We start from the raw sequence: 20343 nt of genomic DNA, 5'->3' as shown, positions 1-20343 counted from the left end.
GACTGTGGCCATGCTGGAGCACCGCCTTTAGTCGAGCAAATCGACCCCAGGGTTTATTCTATGTAAGCCTAGTACTTATTCTATCAGTCTCTTTGGCCGAACCGCTAAGTTACGGGGGCGTAAACACACCAGCATCGGTTGTCAAGCGATGTTGGGGGGGGGACAAACAAAGACACACATACATATATACGACGGGCTTCTTTCAGTTTCCGTCTACCAAATCCACTCAGAAGGCTTTGGTCGGCCCGAGGCTATAGTAGAAGACACTTGCCCAAGGTGCCACGCAGTGGGACTGAACCCGGAACCATGTGGTTGGTAAGCAAGCTACTTACCACAGAGCCACTCCTGCGCATAGAACACAAATGCGCACAATTTTTTTGGAAATTTTCCCAAAAACAAAAACATTACGAGGGGTTATATGGTGGGGGGGTTAAAACAGAATTCCGTCCCCACTTGTATAGGTATGCCAACGATGCAACAAATTCAATATCAATTTATATGCATAAATTATCTCGCGAAAAGTATTACCTTTGAAATATTGCTCAGCCAAGACAACAACTTTATGTGTCTCACATTTCTGTGTTACACCGGGAAATCTATTTCAAGCCGCACTTCGTACACGCACGTACGTACGCACACACATACATACATATATAGATCTGTATGTATGTAAAATCAGCCGGTTGTATTTATTTCACACGAAATACTCTCAAGATTTGCACTGTTTATAAAGAGATGTTTACTTCCAGCCGCTTCCAGTGATGTTAGACACGTGCCCCTTCGTGCTGGGTTCATCGCAGGATTATTTAAACTATTATTATTATGATCGTGGTGTAGATGTGATTTTTCTGTAGAAAAAAAACATGAAAATAAATTGGTAAGTCAGTCTCGAATTCAGTATTTACTGAAAGTATTGTTTCATTTAATAACACGAAACAACGGGGACCGTGACGGTCAAACTAAAGCGTTTGACCCCGTGACAAAAATATACCCTACAGCATAAAAAAGGAAGACCCCTCCTTGGACAACGTATTCGAGATAACTTTTTTAAAAAGACGGGATGATCACGGTCGAAAACGTCCGTGCTAACTTGTAGGGCTAAATAACATATTTGTGATATATGGTTCAAAAATACTGAAAACAAAAGACAGACATGTGAGGGATCAAGCAGGTGTATTAGTTTGACGTTCGAGAAAAATGGAAAAAAGTCTTTGACGTTTCGATTTATAATATATATATATATATATATATATATATATATATATATATATATATATATATATATATATACGTGTGTGTGTGTATTAGTAGGTAAATTTGAAAAATTACGGCGTATATGCGTGGAATTGAGGAATGTATAAAAACGTCAAGGTGTACGCTAAATACCGAAACGAAACGTGATTATTATTTATAGTTTTTAAGAGAAAACCATTTAACCTTTTAAATATTTAACGAAGCCTAAACATTAACCCTGACGCTAAAACCCTAACACCGTAGTGAAGATCGTGCGGGTGTTACGGAAAAGGCCGATCTTTGGTAAAGATCGCCAAAGACACTTTTTAGGGAAAAGGCCGATATTTAGGACATTAAAAACTAACAAAAAAGTAGCTTGTAAGAGGTAATAATGCAAACGAAAACTTGACAACTGGTGTTGGTGTGTTTATGTCCAACATAACCTAGCAGTTTGGCAAAAGAGATTGATAGTATAAGAACCGGGGGTTAATTTATTTGACTAAAAATTCTTCATGGCTGTGACCCAGCATGGCCACAATCTAATGACTGCAACATGTAAGAGATAAAAAATAAAAGTAGATGAATTGTTTGGAGAATAAAATAATATGTATTGTTTTCCAGGGACAGAGCACCACCAGATGCCAAAGAACTGCAGCATTTCTTTACAGAGGAAAGTTTTAAGGAATGGTCTGCTCCATGTGACTTGACAGATAAAATTGTAACAAAGTTCAAAGAACTTGGTTCATTCCATGAATTTTATTGGCAGAAAGCCAACGCTGTTGATTCCAGTAAATTGGTTAATGCTGATGTTTATTGTGAGCAGTCCCAGAAGCCATCCGGTGCTGTGCAACTGGCTTGTAACACCAACCAAATGACTAAGGTTCAATCTGCAGCAGATGCACTTCAAAGTACTTGTCAGAAAACCGACATTTCACCTGTCAAATCTCAAAATGTAGAACTTCTTCACCACAAAGATTGGTAAATATCTTCATCTTTTCTTTTACTGGTTTTAGTAGTAAAGGCTTGTGGCTTAGTGGTTGGGGCATCCAGCTCATGATCATAAGGTTGTGAGTTCAATTCCCGACGGCACATTATGTCCTTGAGCAAGACACTTCATTTTTCACATTGCTCCTGTCCACTCAGCTGGCAAAAAATTTGAGATTGTCCTCATCGTCTCCTCCCTTCTTCTTCTTCTCCTCTTCTTCAGGTGGAGAGCTGGCAGAATCATTAGTACGCTGAGCAAAATACTTGTCAGTATTTCGTCTGTCTTTATGTTCTGAGTTCAAATTCCACCGAGGTCAACTTTGCCTTTCATCCTTTCGGAGTCGATAAATTAAGTACCAGTTGCATACTTGGGTCGATCTAATCGACTGCCACCCCTCCCCCCAAATTTCAGGCTTTGTGCATAGAGTAGAAAACCTTATATATTCAGACTGTACATGTACTTTAGTGTGTCTCCTAATTCTACTTTGTACTTTTTGTTTCTTTTTTTCCAAGGCACGTCCCTTACCCAAGGATTTCATGGTTCACCAAATCCGAACAAGCATTTTATGTCCAACATTTCCTGTATTTCAAGAACCACAAAAAACTCGATGATAAGGCCCTTTCCAAATATACTGAATTAGCTGTAAGTGTGGCTTGTGTTGTCCGTTTTGTACTTTATTTAGTAAAAATGCAATAAAAAAAGATAAATGTTTTTTAAAGTTCTATTTTTGTTTTATATGTAATTGAATTTATTGCTGGTGGGTGCAGTCATGGCTGCGTGGTTAAGAAGATTGCTTTGTAACCACATGGTTTTCGGGTTCAGTTCCACTATGTGCCACCTGGAGCAAGTTTCTCCTACAGTAGCTCTGGGCTGACCAATGTGTTATGAGGGGATTTGGTAGATGGAAACTGTGGAAACCTATTGTTTGTGTATGTGTGTGTGTGTGTGTGTGTGTGTTCTTTTACTTGTTTCAGTCATTTGGCTGCAGCCATGCTGGAGCACCGCCTTTAGTCAAGCAAATCGACCCCAGGACTTATTCTTTGTAAGTCTAGTACTTATTCTATCGGTATCTGTTGCTGAACCGCTAAGTTACAGGGACGTAAACATACCAGCATCAGTTGTTAAGTGATGTTGGGGGACAAACACACACACAAACATATACACACACATACATATATATATATATATATATATACGATAGGCTTCTTTCAGTTTCTGTCTACCAAATCCACTCGCAAGGCCTTGGTTGGCCTGAGGCTATAGTAGAAGACACTTGCCCAAGGTGCCACGCAGTGGGACTGAACCCGGAACCATATGGTTGGTAAGCAAGCTACTTACCTCACAGCCACTCCTGCAATATATATATATATATATATACACATACATATATATATATATATCTACATACATAAATGTCTTCCTATATTGTTGTTCGGCCTTAAGTTGGCTCTGACTGAGCAGATCTATGACTGAAATTGTTCCAGCCTTGACTATACTGTCTGTCTGTCTGTCTCTCTCTCTCACAACATTTGAGAAGAGTTATATTCTTTTATTTATTCATTTTTTTTTCAGAAAATGCATCAGAGAGTCCATCTCGAACAAGAGGAATTCATGGATTATTTGAAGCTGGTCAGTCTGAAGTTTAAAGAACACTATGCATTCTTGCCACCTGTGGCACAAAGATACATGCAGGTACTTGAAATATACTGACGAGCATTTCTACTTTCATATTTCAAAATATCATCATCATCATCATTATTTTATGTTGACTTTCCATGGCAGCATGAATTGGATTGTTTGAGGAGATGCAACAGATCAGATGACCACACCTTACTCCAGTGTCCCAGTGTTAGCATGGTTTCTGTCTGGACATCCTTTCTAATGCCAGCCACTCTACTGAGTGTACTGGTTGCATTTTCCATGGCACCAACATTAGAAGTGTCTCTTTGTAACCTGCAAGACTGATGAATCCTCTCGACTCAGAGGTACAACAGGAGAGTGAGGGAGGCTGCTTTATGCAAGATGTTGTGAAGTTTGGGTATGATGGGAGGAACAGGAACAGGTTTATTGTTACAGGGGAGATTCATGGCTACCTTGAGACGGAAACTGAAAGAATCCCATCGTGTGTGTGTTAGTGTCTTCTTGTCTTGATATAGCACGGTAGTTGTAAATGAGTATCACTGTTATACAAGCAGTGTTCTTTTTTTCCAGTCTTCCATGAGAAACATGTTTGGTCATGGGGAAATGTTTACTTGGAAACTGGGAAAAGGAGGATTGGTGACAGATAGGTCATCTGGCCAAAGAAAATCTGCCTCAGCTAATTCCCTCTGACCCATGCAAGCATGGAAAAGTGAATGTTAAAATAATCATGATGATATCCATCCTGGATCACATTATCCAATCTGTTCTTCCACTTTCAAGACAATAGGCTGTGGTTCAAGAGAGATTTAGCTGCTGTTTCTAGTAGTTTGAGCAACTCTTCAGAGGATTTCTGTTTGGTGTGCAAACTCAATTTTTATTTTCTTTCAGAATCTGCAATTCCAAAGCACTGCTTATAATGGCAAATATATTCTGATTCCTTTTTTTTTTTGTAGGAGAAATATGAGGTTGATCTTGCCCGTCTCCATTCCTGTGATCAGTTTTACATAACTTTCGACAAAGTTCCAATATTTTCCAACAAGGTGACAAGTCATAAATTTTGTGACAGTAAAACTGTGCTTGAAATGGTAAGTTTCTCTCTTCATTCTGCATCACTAATTCCAAAATTTAGGGAATGGAGCAGGTAAAATCCAGGTTGTATACATATCATTGCTTGCAGAACTTTGGAAGTAGTAATTACTCGATGAGGGCCACTCTGCTAGCTACTCATCAGGCTGAAGATGCCTTAATCAAATGAAGGTTACATTGTCGTCAAGGAATTCCATGTTAACTCGTAGGGGATTTGATCGAAATTTGAATTTTTATTCACATACACAGCAACCCCCACTTGTTATCCATGAACTATAAAATAACCATTTTCAGCTTATCAAACTTCGATATGGGAAAAATTTAATAAACCATTATTGTTCCTGAAAGGTGTTTTTTTTATGTCTCTCAAAGCTTACTAGCTTCCTACACTTGGATACTTGGATCTTACATTTACATATTACGATAGATACATGCATGCATACATACATACACACTCACACATACATACAGCTGTTAAACAGGGCAGTAAACATTAAGGCAAGCCAAACATCTCAAGTTGTATACAATAATATTTCTTCCTATAATAATATTGTATGCAATTTGAGATGTTTGCCGTGCCTTAATGTTTGCTGTCCTGTTTAGCAATTATATATCCGCTGCATCGGAAATCTGCAATGGTTCCATAACTACCATCTTGGCTATAACCTTGGAGCCCTAGTAATCTGTTACAGCACTTACCTAGCGTACCTGGTCGTTTAGATCACCTGTGAACTAAACCCCCATACTTTGTATGTGTGTGTGTATATATATATATATATATATATATATATATGCAAGTAAAAATAAATACAAAAGAGGGTTTTTTTTTTGTATGATTGTGTATAGAGGAATATATTATTTTGTTTAAAAGAGTTCCAACACTGTCTGTTTTTTATGTTTTATTTATATTCCTGCAGAACCAATGTGGGGTATAGAATATGGAATATACAATATATAATATAAAATAAAATAAAATAAAAATGGATGGCACCATGAAATAAAGTATTGAATGTAGATGAAATATTGAGTGTTCAATATATATATGGTGGTTGTCTACTCCTTAAACAGAGTTTGACCACCTCCTGCACCTACACCTTAGCCCTTTCATGGCGTCTGATGTGGCTTTTTAAACCAGACAGTGTTTTGAAAAAACACCCACACAGATTGCACCTCTGATTTGCACTACGAATACCTGCAAGTAAGTTCTGCTCATTGTGGATCCTAACATGTCTTTTAAGACCCCCATTGGATTTGCAAACCCTCTGGCACACACCACATTCAAACGTGTGCACAGACATATAATCAGAATAGCTGGATGAGGTTTGTTTTCCATGGGTTCGCAGGTGAGATTTGAGGCCAGCCAAGGACAGACATGGTCTGTCACAGACTGTGCACACAAAAAGGTCCTTGTCATTCACCTTCTCAGTCTTTACATTTTTCCTTAAATATCTCTTGATATATGTTAGTATAAGTGGTGTAAACTGTATCTACGTTTAGTGAGCATATGTGTGGATTAATGATTAGTTAGTACAAACTATATTGGTTTCCAATTTTGGCACAAAACCAGCAAATTCGGGGGTGTGAGGTGGGGGGGGGGGGGGGGCAAGCCAATTACATTGGCCATCAGTGCTTGACTGGTCCTTATTTTATTGACCCTGAAAGGATGAAAGGCAAAGTCAACCCTGGCAACATTTGAACCCAGAATGTAAAGGTAGGTGAAATGTCGCTAAGCATTTTGCCCACTGTGCTAACAATTCTGCCAGCTTGCGGCCTTCGTTAGTACAATGTTAAGTTAATGATTTGAAGATGCAGTACAGACTGTGATTGTGTCTTCAAATTTAAATTTGGTCTAATTGCAGGTAATCAGAGGTGAAATTTTAATTAATGTGGGTAAAGAAAGGTAAATGGCCAACATTTGATGATGGATGGGTCTCAGACAGGTGGTTTTAAATGTGACTAAAGGCAGTCTTTGTATGACAAGTGTGAGCTATCATTCACCATAGCAACTGATGCTGTATGATTCTTTATGAATCTGTCTTTTACTTCAGGGAAATGTTCCAGCCTGTTTGCTGACAAACAAAAAGAATAAACCTAAAACAGTTTTAGATTATAAACATCTGACATCACGTTATCCAATCCACCAGAAGACACCAGGTAAACATGATTCCAGTTGGTGCCACCAGGTGAGAATACCACATTCTTTGTCTGTCTTGTCTTCATTCTTTGTTTTCTGTCTTCTTAATTATCTTTTGTCTTGTTTTGTCTCCTGTCTTCTCCTATGATTGTAATAATTGCTATGTTAAGGTAGCGAAGGTACATTGCTCAGTGGTTAGAGCAGGGGTTCCCAAACGGGGTCCACGTGGATCCCCAGGGATCCACAGAAGCTTTAAGGGGGTCTACGAGTAAAAAATTGTAATTTGTGGGTCCATATATATATATTTTGTTTCCTAGGAGAGCTACCAGTATTTATTGAAATTTTCTAGATTTGTATTCGGAATTTATGTTATGAATATAACGAAATCATTTCATTGTTAATTTTCACTAACCTACTAACAAATATTTTATTTCAAAAATTTACATGTCTATATGTGGGGTCCACAGATGATAAGACAGCTCTCAGGAGGGCCACAAGCAAAATAAGGTTTGAGTGTTGGTAATAGGTTTGATTCTCAGTCCGGGCTGTGTGTTGTGTTCTTGAGCAAGAAACTTTATTTCACGTTGCTTCAGTTCACTCAGTTGTAGAAATGAGTTGCGACGTCACTGGTGTCAAGCTGTATCGGCCTTTACTTTTCCTTTGGATAACACCAGTGGTGTAGAGAGGGGAGGCTGGTGCAGATGGGTGACTGCGGGTCTTCCATACACAACCTTGCCCTGGACTTGTCAGAGTAATGTTCATCCCCTTTTAGTAGGCCTGTTTAGACTAGATGTTGGGTGCCGGGTCGAGGGGTTAAGGTGAGACAGAATGATTTGACTTGTGTTGGAGAGGATAAAGGATAAATTGCTGAAAACATCTTACAAGCTTTTGTTAATCTGTAGGTTTGCAGTGAGGACCAAAATGCTGAAGAATTAGCCAAGAAATACCAATGTGATATTGTCGTTTCATCAAGTGTTTTGAATTGTCTTGTGAGAAACCATTCCCCTGGTTTCAAGAACAATTGGGACATTTCTGTCATCATAAAGAATTACAACCTGCCAGGTAAGACTTTCAGACTTTCAGAATACCAATGTCTTCCTTATTGTCATCACTGTGGTGCAGGCATAGCTGTATGGTAAGAAGTTTTCTTCCCAACCACATGGTTCTGGGTTCAATCCCACAGTCTGGCACTTTGAGCAAGTGTCTTCTACTATAGCCTTGGTCCAACCAAAGCCTTGTGAGGAAATTTGGTAGACGGAAACTGAAAGAAACTAATCATATATGTGTGTGTGTGAGTTGGTGTCTAGACATTGTGTGATATTTGTAAATGAGTGCCACCATCTTACAAGCAGTGTCCAGTCTTCTCCGAAAATGTGTCTGGTCTTGGAGATATATTGGTTTCCAATTTTGGCACAAGGCCAGCAATTTTTAGTGGATGGGTGGGTGGGGGGCAAGTTGATTGCATCGACCCCCAGTGTTCAACTGGTACTTATTTTATTGACCGCGAAAGGATGAAAGTGGACTTTGGTAAAATTTGAAGTCAGAACATGAAGATGGACAAAATGTTAAATGATGAAGATAATTGGTATCTTTATCACTAGTACAAGCAAACTTCTATGAGGTTGCTCGACTTGTTAGAAATAGCAGCCAATTTCCTTCAATTCACATGCTGTCATCTTAAAAAGAGAAAAAATATATTGGTTAATCTATTCTTAGATACACTGTTTGAAAACAAAAGCATTCCAGCCATGGCCATCCCACAGGTTGCTCCAATCAGGAAAAGTCTACAGCTAAAGACTTCCCAACCATGACTGTCCTGTAACCTGGTTTTTCAGGCATAGTTTACCTTGGGCTACATTATTCAATGTGTCTTTTATGTTTAGGTGCAATGTAAAGGAGATTTGGCTTCTATTTTTAGCAAGTTGAGCAAGCTTGAATAATTTTATTGATGATTATAATTGCTGCCTTTGAATTAACTTCGTCTTTAACCCTTTAGTGTTTGCATTATTCTGCCAAAATTAATGCTTTTTCATCCACATTGTTTTGAACTAATCATGCATTATCTTGTAGCTATGAGATTTTGATGAGGTAGCTGTTAATTTTTAGAACGATATTGTAGGGCTGGTGTGAGAGACCAGATCTGGCCAGTTTGAACATAAAACAAGCAGAATACTTTTGGCCGGATATGGCCGGTTTAAATGCTAAAGGGTTAAAGATGAATCATTATAATGTTCTTATCATTATTGCCCTTTTAATAATTTAATTTTCCTTTTTAGGACCCGAGGGGGAATTCCAGCACAAAGTTGTCTACTTGAATAAACCCTTTTATCACTCATTAAACACTCGTGAAATAAACTCGAGGTTTCACAAGATCTCACTTGCAAGTAAAATTCTATATCCACATCATATGACATGTTTTTCTTTTAATTCTTGCAACGGAGATAACAGCGATGTTGATGTTGATGTAACAGAATTGGAAACGTTTGGCATTGGCCAATCTGTAAAGAAAACCTACGAGAAAGACAAACGCAAAGAACCACAAACACAAAGTACTTTGGCTCAATCCTCTAACGACAAAACTACTGAAACTGCCCAGAATCTGTCTCCTACGAAGACTTTACCTCTTAATAAAGATTTAAAAACCACAAACGAAATCAGTGGAAGTTCATCTGCAATTTCCTCAGAGAAAGCAGTTCATTTAGAAATATCTGAACCCCTTACAGATCATTTGGTTTCTCCTAGCAAAGATTGTTGCAGTTTTACTTCCACTTCTACCGACAGGAGACACCCACTGGTGCCAGCCTGTCATTACTTTCCAGAAGAATCTACATCAGCGTCTGAAGACAGTGATCATTCTTCTCACTTGATCATAATTACCGACGACAACACAGATTTGGATAAAAGTATTGACAAGACCAAATGTGGGGAGATGGCTGATGCTGTATCTAAGGTAACACTTGAACAGTTTTCTTTGATACATTGTTTTCAAATTTTGGCACAAGGCCAGCAATTTCGAGGGAGGGTGTAAGTTGATTACATCAACCCCAGTGCTCAACTGGTACTTATTTTATCGACCTTGAATGGAAGAAAGGCAAAGTCAACATCGGTGGAATTTGAACCCAGAATGTAAAGACAAGCAAAACACTGTTAAGCATTTTATCTGGTGTGCTGCCTTAGTTTTCTTTTAATATACTAAGTTTGTTAATATATAAGAATTAAGTTTGGATGGAAACCATAAAATTTCTTTTTCCTCTCAACATATAAACTTATTCACATTTGACAACTTTATACATTAATCTTTACCCCCCCTCCCGATTACTTTGCTCTCCCACCCCTATATAATGTGTGGTAGCCATGTATCCCTTCTGTAGTAAGTTACCTATGGTTGTCCCTCTATCCTGCTAAGCCATGGCATAAAGCCACCTCCTCCCCCTTGAATATTCCCCATCAGCCAGCGGTGGGAACTGTTTCCCTTTTATTCTGTCTCTGTCTTTCAAGGTACTTGGCCACCTCACTAGTGCTGGTGCCACATAAAAGCACCCATTACACACTGTAAAGTGGTTGGCATTAGGAAGGGCATCCAGTTGTAGAAACCAGGCCAAAGATAACACTGGAGTGCAGCTTGCAGAATCTTGTCAAACCAAAGTTCATGCCAGCATGAAAAATGGATGTTAAATGATGATGCTTTGTGTTTTAGAAGCCAAAACATTTAAAAGTTACCAGAAATAACTGTTAGTTCAGAATTCAAGTTGTATCTTTACCACAAATTACAAATATTTCATTTTTCAATCTGTGATCAACAGATTATTTCAGATTCCTGTATTTCGGTAAGAAAAACTGTGAGTGCAACACAGACGTCAGCAGTTACAGTCATACCACCACCACCATCATTATCGACATTACCAGTGCAAGAAGACATTGCAGAGATACCACTCCAAGACGCTCTAGATACACCACTTCAAAACATTGTGGAAACATCACTTCAAGATAGTGTGGGTGCAGTGCAGAAAGACACTGTGGAGATAGTGCTGCAAGAGTCTGTAGAAGCACCACTCCAAGATAGTGTGGAGACACTACAAGACACTAATGAGGCACCACTACAAGATTCTGTAGAGACTCTGTTGGAAGACACTGGGAAGATATCACTACAAGACAGTGTGGCGATACCACTTCAAGACATGACAAAGGCACTTCTACAAGACAGTGAAGAAGCTTCTTTGCAAGATAGTATGGAAACACCGTTCCAAGACACAGCTGAAACACTGCTCCAAGATGCTGCAGAGACACCTCTGCAAGATTCTGTGGATGCACCACCACATGACCTTGTACAGACATCACTACAAGACAGTATGGAGACACCACTGCAAGACATAAGTGAGACACCATTCCAAGACCTCACAGAACCACCTGTGAAAGACACGCCATCATCACCTGACAGCAGTGAAAGATCTTATCTTCATAGTTTACCATTTCTGGAGAAAGAAATGAAAATTATTCCCACAGAATCTGATGGCAATGTGTTTGTCTTCCAAGATGTTCCCAAACAGAATTCTTCTCCTGGTGAGTCCTTGCATTCTTTTACATTCTTACCACTTCTAGCTAGTGGGGAAGAACAGTAGTAAGGCACTTCCATTTCTTTAAATAAGTCTTTTATTTCTGGAACATACTGCCCTTTTTTTTTGAGATTGTTATAGTTAAGCTCCTGGATGTTTCATTCATTTTCATGGTTGATAAGACTAAGTATGGTCAGCAAATAGCCACCCAGGTATTTGGTCACCCAACAACTTTAACATGAAATAAAGGGTGAACTTTTATATGACTACATGGCCTGCTAGAAATAGCTGCCAAATCTCCCTTAATTTACACTCTACTGTCTTAGAAAAGAGAAGGACACATTAGCTAACTAAGTATTTAGAGACATTATATCTAAGAAAAAATTAGATGGGATGGTCGTTGCTGGAATCCCTTTGGTTATAAGTGTGGCAGATTAGGGTTGATTTAGGACTAGCCATCCTTTTATGGCTCTATGGTTCATATGACATACCTAGGATGACATTATCTCATCTGTCCTTCCTTCCTGGTGTTTAATTCTGGGTCAACCTTGAGTAAGCAAATGTGTGATCAAAGATGTTCCAAATATGACCAACACAATTTAATGTTTTTCAGACATTATCTTTAGATCTATGTTTAAACGTGTCCATTACTTTTTGTATTTTCCTTAGATGCTAGATAGGAATTTGGCTGTTATTTTTAGTAAATCGTGTGACCACACAGAGGCTGTGTCCTTGACATTCTGTAGACCAGGGGTTTTCAAACTTTTTGACTTGCGGACCCCTTTATATTTCAGGCTTTACCTTATAAACGCTCATGAAATTTATACATAAATATTTGCTTAAAATAACATATATTTTTACATTTATTTATTTAACAGTATTTAACAAATAAGTTTATTGTCAATTAAAAGATTTCGATTAAAAAACATATATAAAATCAAATTGCCCATAAAAAGTATTTGCTGTCCGCAGACCCCCTGTGGTCCGCGGACCACAGTTTGAAAACCCCTGCTGTAGACTACACCTGGAATATTTGTGGGAAATACAAGCAATTGTTTCATTTTGTTTTATTTTATTCCAGCCGGTATTGTTAATTTGTAACAGGTAAAACATTAAATTGCTTTTTTTCTCATTAGTTAAATCCATGTTAACGAGTGTACCTGATGAACCTTCACAGTTCTCCCATCCTATAAGAAATGACAATATTTCCTATACTGTTTGGAATTTTGGTGAACTTAGAATCTTGGTTCGCTCCAGGTATCACGCAGTGAAAAGCAAAAACAAACAGGTATGTGGTTTATTTAATTATATATTCATTTCAGTGTGATACTTACACTAATGTCAGTGTGCATACCCATCAGAGTGTAAGTATCCTGAGAGAAAAGCTGAACATTAGAAGCATCAGTTGTGGTGTGCAAGAGAGACGATTGCGCTGGTATGGACATGTGGTGAGAATGGATGAGGATAGCTGCGTGAAAAAGTGCCACACCCTAACAGTTGAGGGAACCTGTGGAAGAGGTAGGCCCAGGAAAACCTGGGCTGAGGTGGTGAGGCAAGACCTTCGAACATTGGGCCTCACCGAGGCGATGACTACTGACCGAGACCTTTGGAAATGTGCTGTGCGTGAGATCGTTGCCAGTGCCCCTGGACTGGCTCTTGTGCGGGTGGCACATAAAAGACACCATTTCGAGCATGGCCGTTGTCAGTATCGCCTGATTGGCCTTCGTGCAGGTGACACGTAAAAGCACCCACTACACTCTCTGAGTGGTTGGCGTTAGGAAGGGCATCCAGCTGTAGAAACTCTGCCAAATTAGATTGGAGCCTGGTGTTGCCATCCGGTTTCACCAGTCCTCAGTCAAATCGTCCAACCCATGCTAGCATGGAAAGCGGACGTTAAACGATGATGATGATGATGATGATTTCAGTGTGGCTGTATGGTTGAGAAGCACCATGTGGTTTTGGGTTTAGTCCCACTGTGTGGCACCTTGGGCAAATGTCTTCTATTATTGCCCTGGGTTGACCAAAGTCTTGTCAGTGGATTTGGTTGATGGAAACTGAAAGAATTTTGTCATATATATAATATATATAAGTTTTATCTTAATAATTCTGATGTGCACTCTATACGATATTTTTACTCTTTGGTTTTTCTCTGAAAGTGGAATGGGATGGTCATGGATGGTACACTCTAATCATAGGTCTATTTAATTAAGCTCGACTTGGGCTAACGAACAACAAACACAAGTATTTACTTGGATGATATTTGTTTTCTCCTTTTTGTTTTTGTTTTTCAGAAGAAGACTTTTCTTCATCTTTTACCGAAGTTGGAATATCAAAGCAAGTGTGGTTATGAAGAGACAACCCAAGACGAACTGAGCAAAATGTGGATTTCTTCTCTTATTAGAAAAGAAATTCCAGTTTTGAAAGGTTTGTTCTCGTCCCTTGTCATTCCAACCCCTCCCCCCATCATTGCTTGTTATCTTTAAGGGCCTCTTTCCTCATCCCTCATCTTTCCATGTCTTGTTTGTCCGTGAGCTTGGCTTGTGTCTTCATCATCATCCACCCATCTTTCATTCGTATTATACATAGGAGAAAGAGCTGGCAGTTAGCTCCTGGCGGAGCAGAAATGTACATCCTTTATCTTTAATCCTTTGCAGATGGGAAGTGGTACTGGCCACATTGAAACACAGCCACACCTATATATGTGTGTGTGTGTATATATATATATATATATATATTAGAAAAAATAATAATCAGGTACTCAGGTGTCTTGAATGGTTGTATATTTACAGATTTTTATTCATATGTCACATGTTTTATAAATTTATAAAATTCATAATTTATAAAACATGTGACATATGAATAAAAATCTGTAAATATACAACCATCCAGACATCTGATTATTATTTTTCCTAATATATAATTCCTGTACATCACCTCCAAACCTTCCAATATATATATATATATATATATATATATAACCACGTGTGTATTGTTGGCGATTTTCTTCCTCCGTCTTCCCTTCTTTTGAACGTTCCTCTATTTCTGAAGAAGAGCTTTGCTCGAAACATAAAATCCTCTTTCTTTCCTTTCCTAAGCGTCTGACAATACAGTACTCGTACCATGTCCTTGTGTTGTTTTTTCTTGTTTGTTCTTCTTTTTTGAGATTCACTCATCATCATCATCATCATCATCATATATATCATCATCATCATATATATATATATATTTGTTAAACAGGACAGCAAACATTAAGGCAAGGCAAGCATCTCGAGTCATATACAATATTATTATAGGAAGAAATTCAAAATCTTACAGCTGTTTCTGGGATATCCTCAAGTATGGGATATTCTGGCATCTGAGACAAATTGGGGAAAAAATATGGAAAATGAGAATGGTATATATCAATAAAATGACAGCATAGAGGGAGTAAAAGAATAAGGAGATGGAAAGACAGAAGAAAAAAGAGGCATAAAAGGTCATAGTTCAACTTTCCGAAGTTATAGAAACCAAAACAAGAGTCCTTAGGTTCAATCCTGCATAGATCCATGTGGGTTAAATTCCTTATATTGTAGACATTGGAAATCTGCAATGGCTCCATAACTACCATGTCGGCTATAACCTTGGTGTCCCAGTAAACTGTTACAGCACTTACCTTGTGTACCTGATCGTTTAGATCACCTGTGAACTAAATCCCCATACTTTGTACATATATATATATATATATATATATATAAATATATAATTTAGGGAAAAAACCCCACAATTATTGAATTCATCCATGAAAATCCACAGTCACATATAGAAAAGTTTAATAAGTACATACACTAAAAAGAACTATAATAAAAATACAAAATAATAAATATTTAAATAATAAAACGACTACAATATTTATGTGACTGTGGATTTTCATGGATGAATTCAATAATGGTGGGTTTTTTTCTCTAAATTATATATTTATATATTATATAGTGTGAAATTTAATTTAATTTTAATTTTGATAAATTAAATTAAATTGAATTTTTACTTGTAGATTTGGATGTTTATCCTTAATATTATTATCATAATTATTATATACATATATATATATATAATCATAAATATATAGGGATTGACAGTAACCTGCTTCTCCAACATACTGAGAATTCAGAAATAGCAGCCAAAGAACTACTGATTCCAAAACTACAAATTATTACTCTAAATTGATAGCGATATTTATGATACACACAGAACAAAAAACAGTAGAGAAGAGTAATAATTTGTAGTTTTGGAATCAGTAGTTCTTTGGCTGCTATTTCTGAATTCTCAGTATGTTGGAGAAGCAGGTTACTGTCAATCCCTATATATTTATGATTATAAATGATTTTACCGAAAAGGTTTTTTCATACTGAGCTACCTGGCAAAATTGTTAATTATTAATTTTATTACTAATTGACAATTCCCTGCCCTGCATATATATATATATATATATATATAAATTTAAAATTATTTATAGTACAGTGGACATTTATTGTGGTTTTAGAGTCAGGATTTGACTGCTATTTTTCAGCGTGGCGGTATCTCTTAGATACCCTGTATTATAATTTTAAATGATTATTACCTTTGATGGTTTTTATTCCCATGCTGGCCACTTGATAAGATCAATATTTTAAATATTGATCTTATCCTTATTTATATAAATATATATATATAAAATTAATTTTCTAAGTTTTGATGTACTTTTTTTTTTGTTTATGTTTATGTTTATTTTTTTTACTTTCCAGTTCGGATTGATGCTTTTACTTCAGAAATATTGATGTATGAAACATGCAATTTCCAGAAAATTCTGCAGAAATTCAAGTAATATGTTTTTTTTTTAATTGTTGTTGTTGTACTCTAAAAATTTATATATTTAATGTATTTTATTCTTTTACTTGTTTCAGTCTTTAGACTGCCGCCATGCTGGGGCATTGCTTTGAAGAATTAATCAGATGTATTGACCCCAGTACTTATTGTATTGGTCTCTTTTGCTGCACCGCTAAGTTACGGAGATGTAAACGCACCAGCACTGGTTGTCAAGCCAGGACACACACACATGCACCCCTGCCCTCATATTTATATATATATATATTATGTATGTGTGTGTATATATCATCATCATCATCGTTTAACGTCCGCTTTTCATGCTGACATGGGTTGGATGGTTTGACTGAGGACTGGGGAGCCAGAAGGCTGCACCCGGCTCCAATCTGATCTGGCAATGTTTCTACAGCTGGATGCTCTTCCTAACGCCAACCACTCCAAGACAGTAGTGGGTGCTTTTATGTGCCACTGGCATGAGAGCCAGTCAGGCAGTTCTGGCAACAACCACACTCAAAAGGTGTTTTTTATGTGCTACCTGCATGGGAGCCAGTCCAGCGGCACTGGCAATGACCACGCTCGAATGTTGTTTTTCACGTGCCACCGGCATATGTGCAACACAAACACATGCAAATTGTTCAACAAGAGATTGCAGAACCATCCTTCTCAGACTACAAGAGACTATCGTTATTATTATTATCTTTCAACCCTTTAACATTCAGTTAACTCCTCCATCAAATGTAATGCTTATTTATTCTCATTGTTTTGAATTAACCATGCATTATCTTGCGGCTTTGAGGTTCCAATGATATGATTTGTTCATTCTAAGAATGACAATGTAGGGTAGGTGTGAGAGGCTGGATCTGGTCAGTTTGAACAAGATACAGATTATTTGGGCCAGGTATGGCTGGTTTAAATGCTAAAGAGTTAATAACACTGTAACAAAACTTTAATCTTTTTGTATTCGGTCTGTAAGTGTTATTTCCTGTTTGCTTCTATCTACAAATCAAAGGAAATCACTACCATTCCTTTCAAGCTTTGCTTTTGTCACCTGGACATCAAAGTTTTGAAACTGGTCTGTTTTCCATTACATTTCAGACAGATTCAGCATTGAGTTGCTGAAGCAGAAATATCGTTACAGCAAATATTCTGCTCAATACCACAGTTTTGCTTGTCAGTTGCTTGACCATAACCATTCAAGCATGTCCCTCAGTGGCTTACAATATGTGCATCCCTGATCATGAATAGGAGTAGTGGGGGAGCATCATAACCATATGCCGAGAGGAATTCTTTAGGGTTTGAATAAATATCATAAATGCAAAGTTTGAAGGAAATATTGGCCATTTTTCATACTTCCTAGAGATAAGTAAATGGGAAATAACAGTTGGTAGCCAAGGACAAAAACCATGTTACGTGGTGTAATTGATGCTGTATTTTAATTCTTCTCATTTCAGTCCTGTCCATTGCAATACATTTCTCTACAACATTTTCTGCAAATTTCACAGGTGAGAAAACAGTTTCCAATCCAACGTTTTACTGTCCTTTACTCTAAGGGGTCTCCCATGCTTAACCGAGATATTAATGTATTAAACTACAAAAATACATGGTCAAGATATTACTTTGGGTCACTGTGTTGCACCCTTGAGCAAGGCATTTGACTTTGCTGTTTTGTCTTTGAAACCAGTTTTTGTTAAGTCAGTCTTGGTAGAATTTGAATTCAGAATGTAAAGATGGATGAAATACCTCTAAGAATTTTGTCTGGCATGCGAACAACACTGCCATCTTGAAACAAAAATCATTACAATTCTTTTGTACCCTGCATCCACCCCTGCACCAAACTTACAAACTTTATTAACCTTTTTGTATTCAGATTATTTTGTCAAATGTAATGTTTTTGTTTATTTATATTGTTTTGAATTAATCATGCATTATCATGTAGCAGAGAGATTTCGATGATGTGGTTGTTCAGTTTTAGAATGACATTGTAAGGTTGATGTGAGAGACCAGATGCGGCCAGTTTCAACATAAAACAAGTGAAATATTTTGGTTGGATATGGCAGGTTTGACTGCTAAAGGATTAAACAATGACACCAAACACTTTTAGTTTCCTTTGACTCAAGAATTTTATTGTTTTAATCCAACTTGTATTTTCCAGTTTAAAATCTTCAAGATATCTGCTGAGTCATTGTGCTGGAGAGACCAGTTGTATAATAAGCGAAGCTGTTTCAAATCGTCATACCATGTAAGTTATTTAGATTTATTCATTATATTCTATTTATAAGGTGGCACGCTGGCAGAAACGGCTCCAGCATGGCCATGGTCAAATGACTGAAATGTGTAAAAGAGTACCATTTTATTTTCTTAGATTAAATTGCTCTGACCTCTACCAGAAATACTCCAAGAATATCAATGCTGCACACCCACTCAATGTGCCATGGATTCCACTTGATACACAACTGTTGACACCTTATCATATTAGTAATGGACGGATCCCGGCAACATTTAATCCGAAAGGTAAGTAAATGATTTTATGACCAGTGAACAATCATTTGCCATTTAATCCTTAAACATCCAGATTAGCTTATTTATTCACATTGTTTCGAATTAATCATACATTATCTTGTAACTTTGAGATTTCAATGATGTGATTGTTTATAATTTTAGAATGACATTGTAGGTAAGTGTGAGAAGTTTGATCTGGCTGGTTTGAACACAAAAAAGGTAGAATATTTGGACCTCTCAACAAACTTTCTCTCCTCTCCTTCTTCCCTCTCTCTACACAGACGTTGTAGTCAGACAGAAAGAAATCATTTTCTCTTATATAATATAATTTCACTCATCTCATATGACTTAGTTTCATGGGTGTGTAGAACATGTGACGCTGAGTCATATATATATATATATATATATATATATATATTGAGTGACTCAGCTTCACATGGAAGGGGTAGGGTGTGTCTGTGCTTCCTTATCTTGACATCATGTGATGATAATTGTAAGTTAGTGGTGCTTCTTTCCAATTTTTCGAGAAAACAAACATGTCTGGCTTTACATCATCATCATTTAACATCCATCTTTTCCATACTTGCATAGGTCAGATGGACTGATCTGAAGGACATTTTGCTGTTATTTCAAGCAAAGTATGCCACAGTCCAAGTGTTCTCGGTTCATTTCTCTTGTTGTTTAACCCCTGGTCAGTCCCGATTGAGTAGACTTTTGATCAGTGAAGATCCAGTGATGAGCTGGCAGAAATGTTAGCACGCTGGGCGAAATGCTTAGCGGTACTTCGTCTGTCTTTACGTTCTGAGTTCAAATTCCGCCGAGGTCGACTTTGCCTGTCATCCTTTCGGGGTCGATAAATTAAGTACCAGTTACGCACTGGGGCCGATATAATCGACTTAAACCCCTTTGTTTGTCTCCTCTATGTTTAGCCCCTTGTGGGCAATAAAGAAATTGAAGATCCAACGGTGACCTTCTCATCATTTTATATATCTTGGATTACATTTAAAGTGTCCTTCTCTGTTTTAAAATGACAGAACATGATTTGAAGGGGATTTAACAGGTATTTCTGGTATGTTTCATTCCTTCTGTTTTCTTTCACAGGTAAAAGAAAATGGAAGAAGAAGAATGTTGCAACGTCCTCACAAAAAAGTGAGAAGAAAGCAAAGAGGTCCTGATGTAAATATCACGAGAATAAAAACTATAAATTGTAAGTTTGTCCTTCTTGCTGTTTGGCCCCTGGTCAATCCACATCCAAATTAGTCCAGCTATGACCTCTCTTTATTATTCCAGCAAAATGGTGTATCTACAACTAGCATCGTCCTATTTGTTTAGCTTGTACTTGTTTCAGTTGTGACACTGTGATCATGCTGGGG

General features: G+C 37.5%; 1 protein-coding gene across 1 annotated transcript; it reads left to right on the top strand.

The window, feature by feature from the left end:
- The first annotated feature begins 637 nt into the window (after positions 1 to 637).
- Positions 638 to 20181, top strand: LOC106879172 (uncharacterized). Its single transcript, XM_014928615.3, has 16 exons — positions 638 to 877; positions 1855 to 2211; positions 2731 to 2860; positions 3791 to 3910; positions 4813 to 4944; positions 6994 to 7128; positions 7982 to 8141; positions 9356 to 10029; positions 10883 to 11639; positions 12769 to 12920; positions 13924 to 14056; positions 16393 to 16468; positions 17923 to 17973; positions 18624 to 18710; positions 18834 to 18982; positions 20072 to 20181. The coding sequence occupies exons 1-16, from the start codon at positions 864 to 866 to the stop codon at positions 20143 to 20145; spliced, it is 3201 nt and encodes a 1066-aa protein (XP_014784101.2). The 5' UTR covers positions 638 to 863; the 3' UTR covers positions 20146 to 20181.
- Positions 20182 to 20343: the final 162 nt, after the last annotated feature.

This window comes from Octopus bimaculoides, chromosome 27 (genome assembly GCF_046866305.1).
Source record: "Octopus bimaculoides isolate indiv1 chromosome 27, ASM4686630v1, whole genome shotgun sequence".
NCBI classification, from domain to species: Eukaryota; Metazoa; Mollusca; class Cephalopoda; order Octopoda; family Octopodidae; genus Octopus; species Octopus bimaculoides.
Note: the sequence above shows the minus strand (reverse complement) of the source record. Positions and strands in the feature narration are given on the sequence as shown.

Coding starts and splice junctions, on each gene's coding strand:
- LOC106879172 (XM_014928615.3), top strand. Junction 17,974..18,623: donor ATTTTCTGCAAATTTCACAG/GTGAGAAAACAG, acceptor TGTATTTTCCAG/TTTAAAATCTTCAAGATATC. Junction 18,711..18,833: donor GTTTCAAATCGTCATACCAT/GTAAGTTATTTA, acceptor TTATTTTCTTAG/ATTAAATTGCTCTGACCTCT.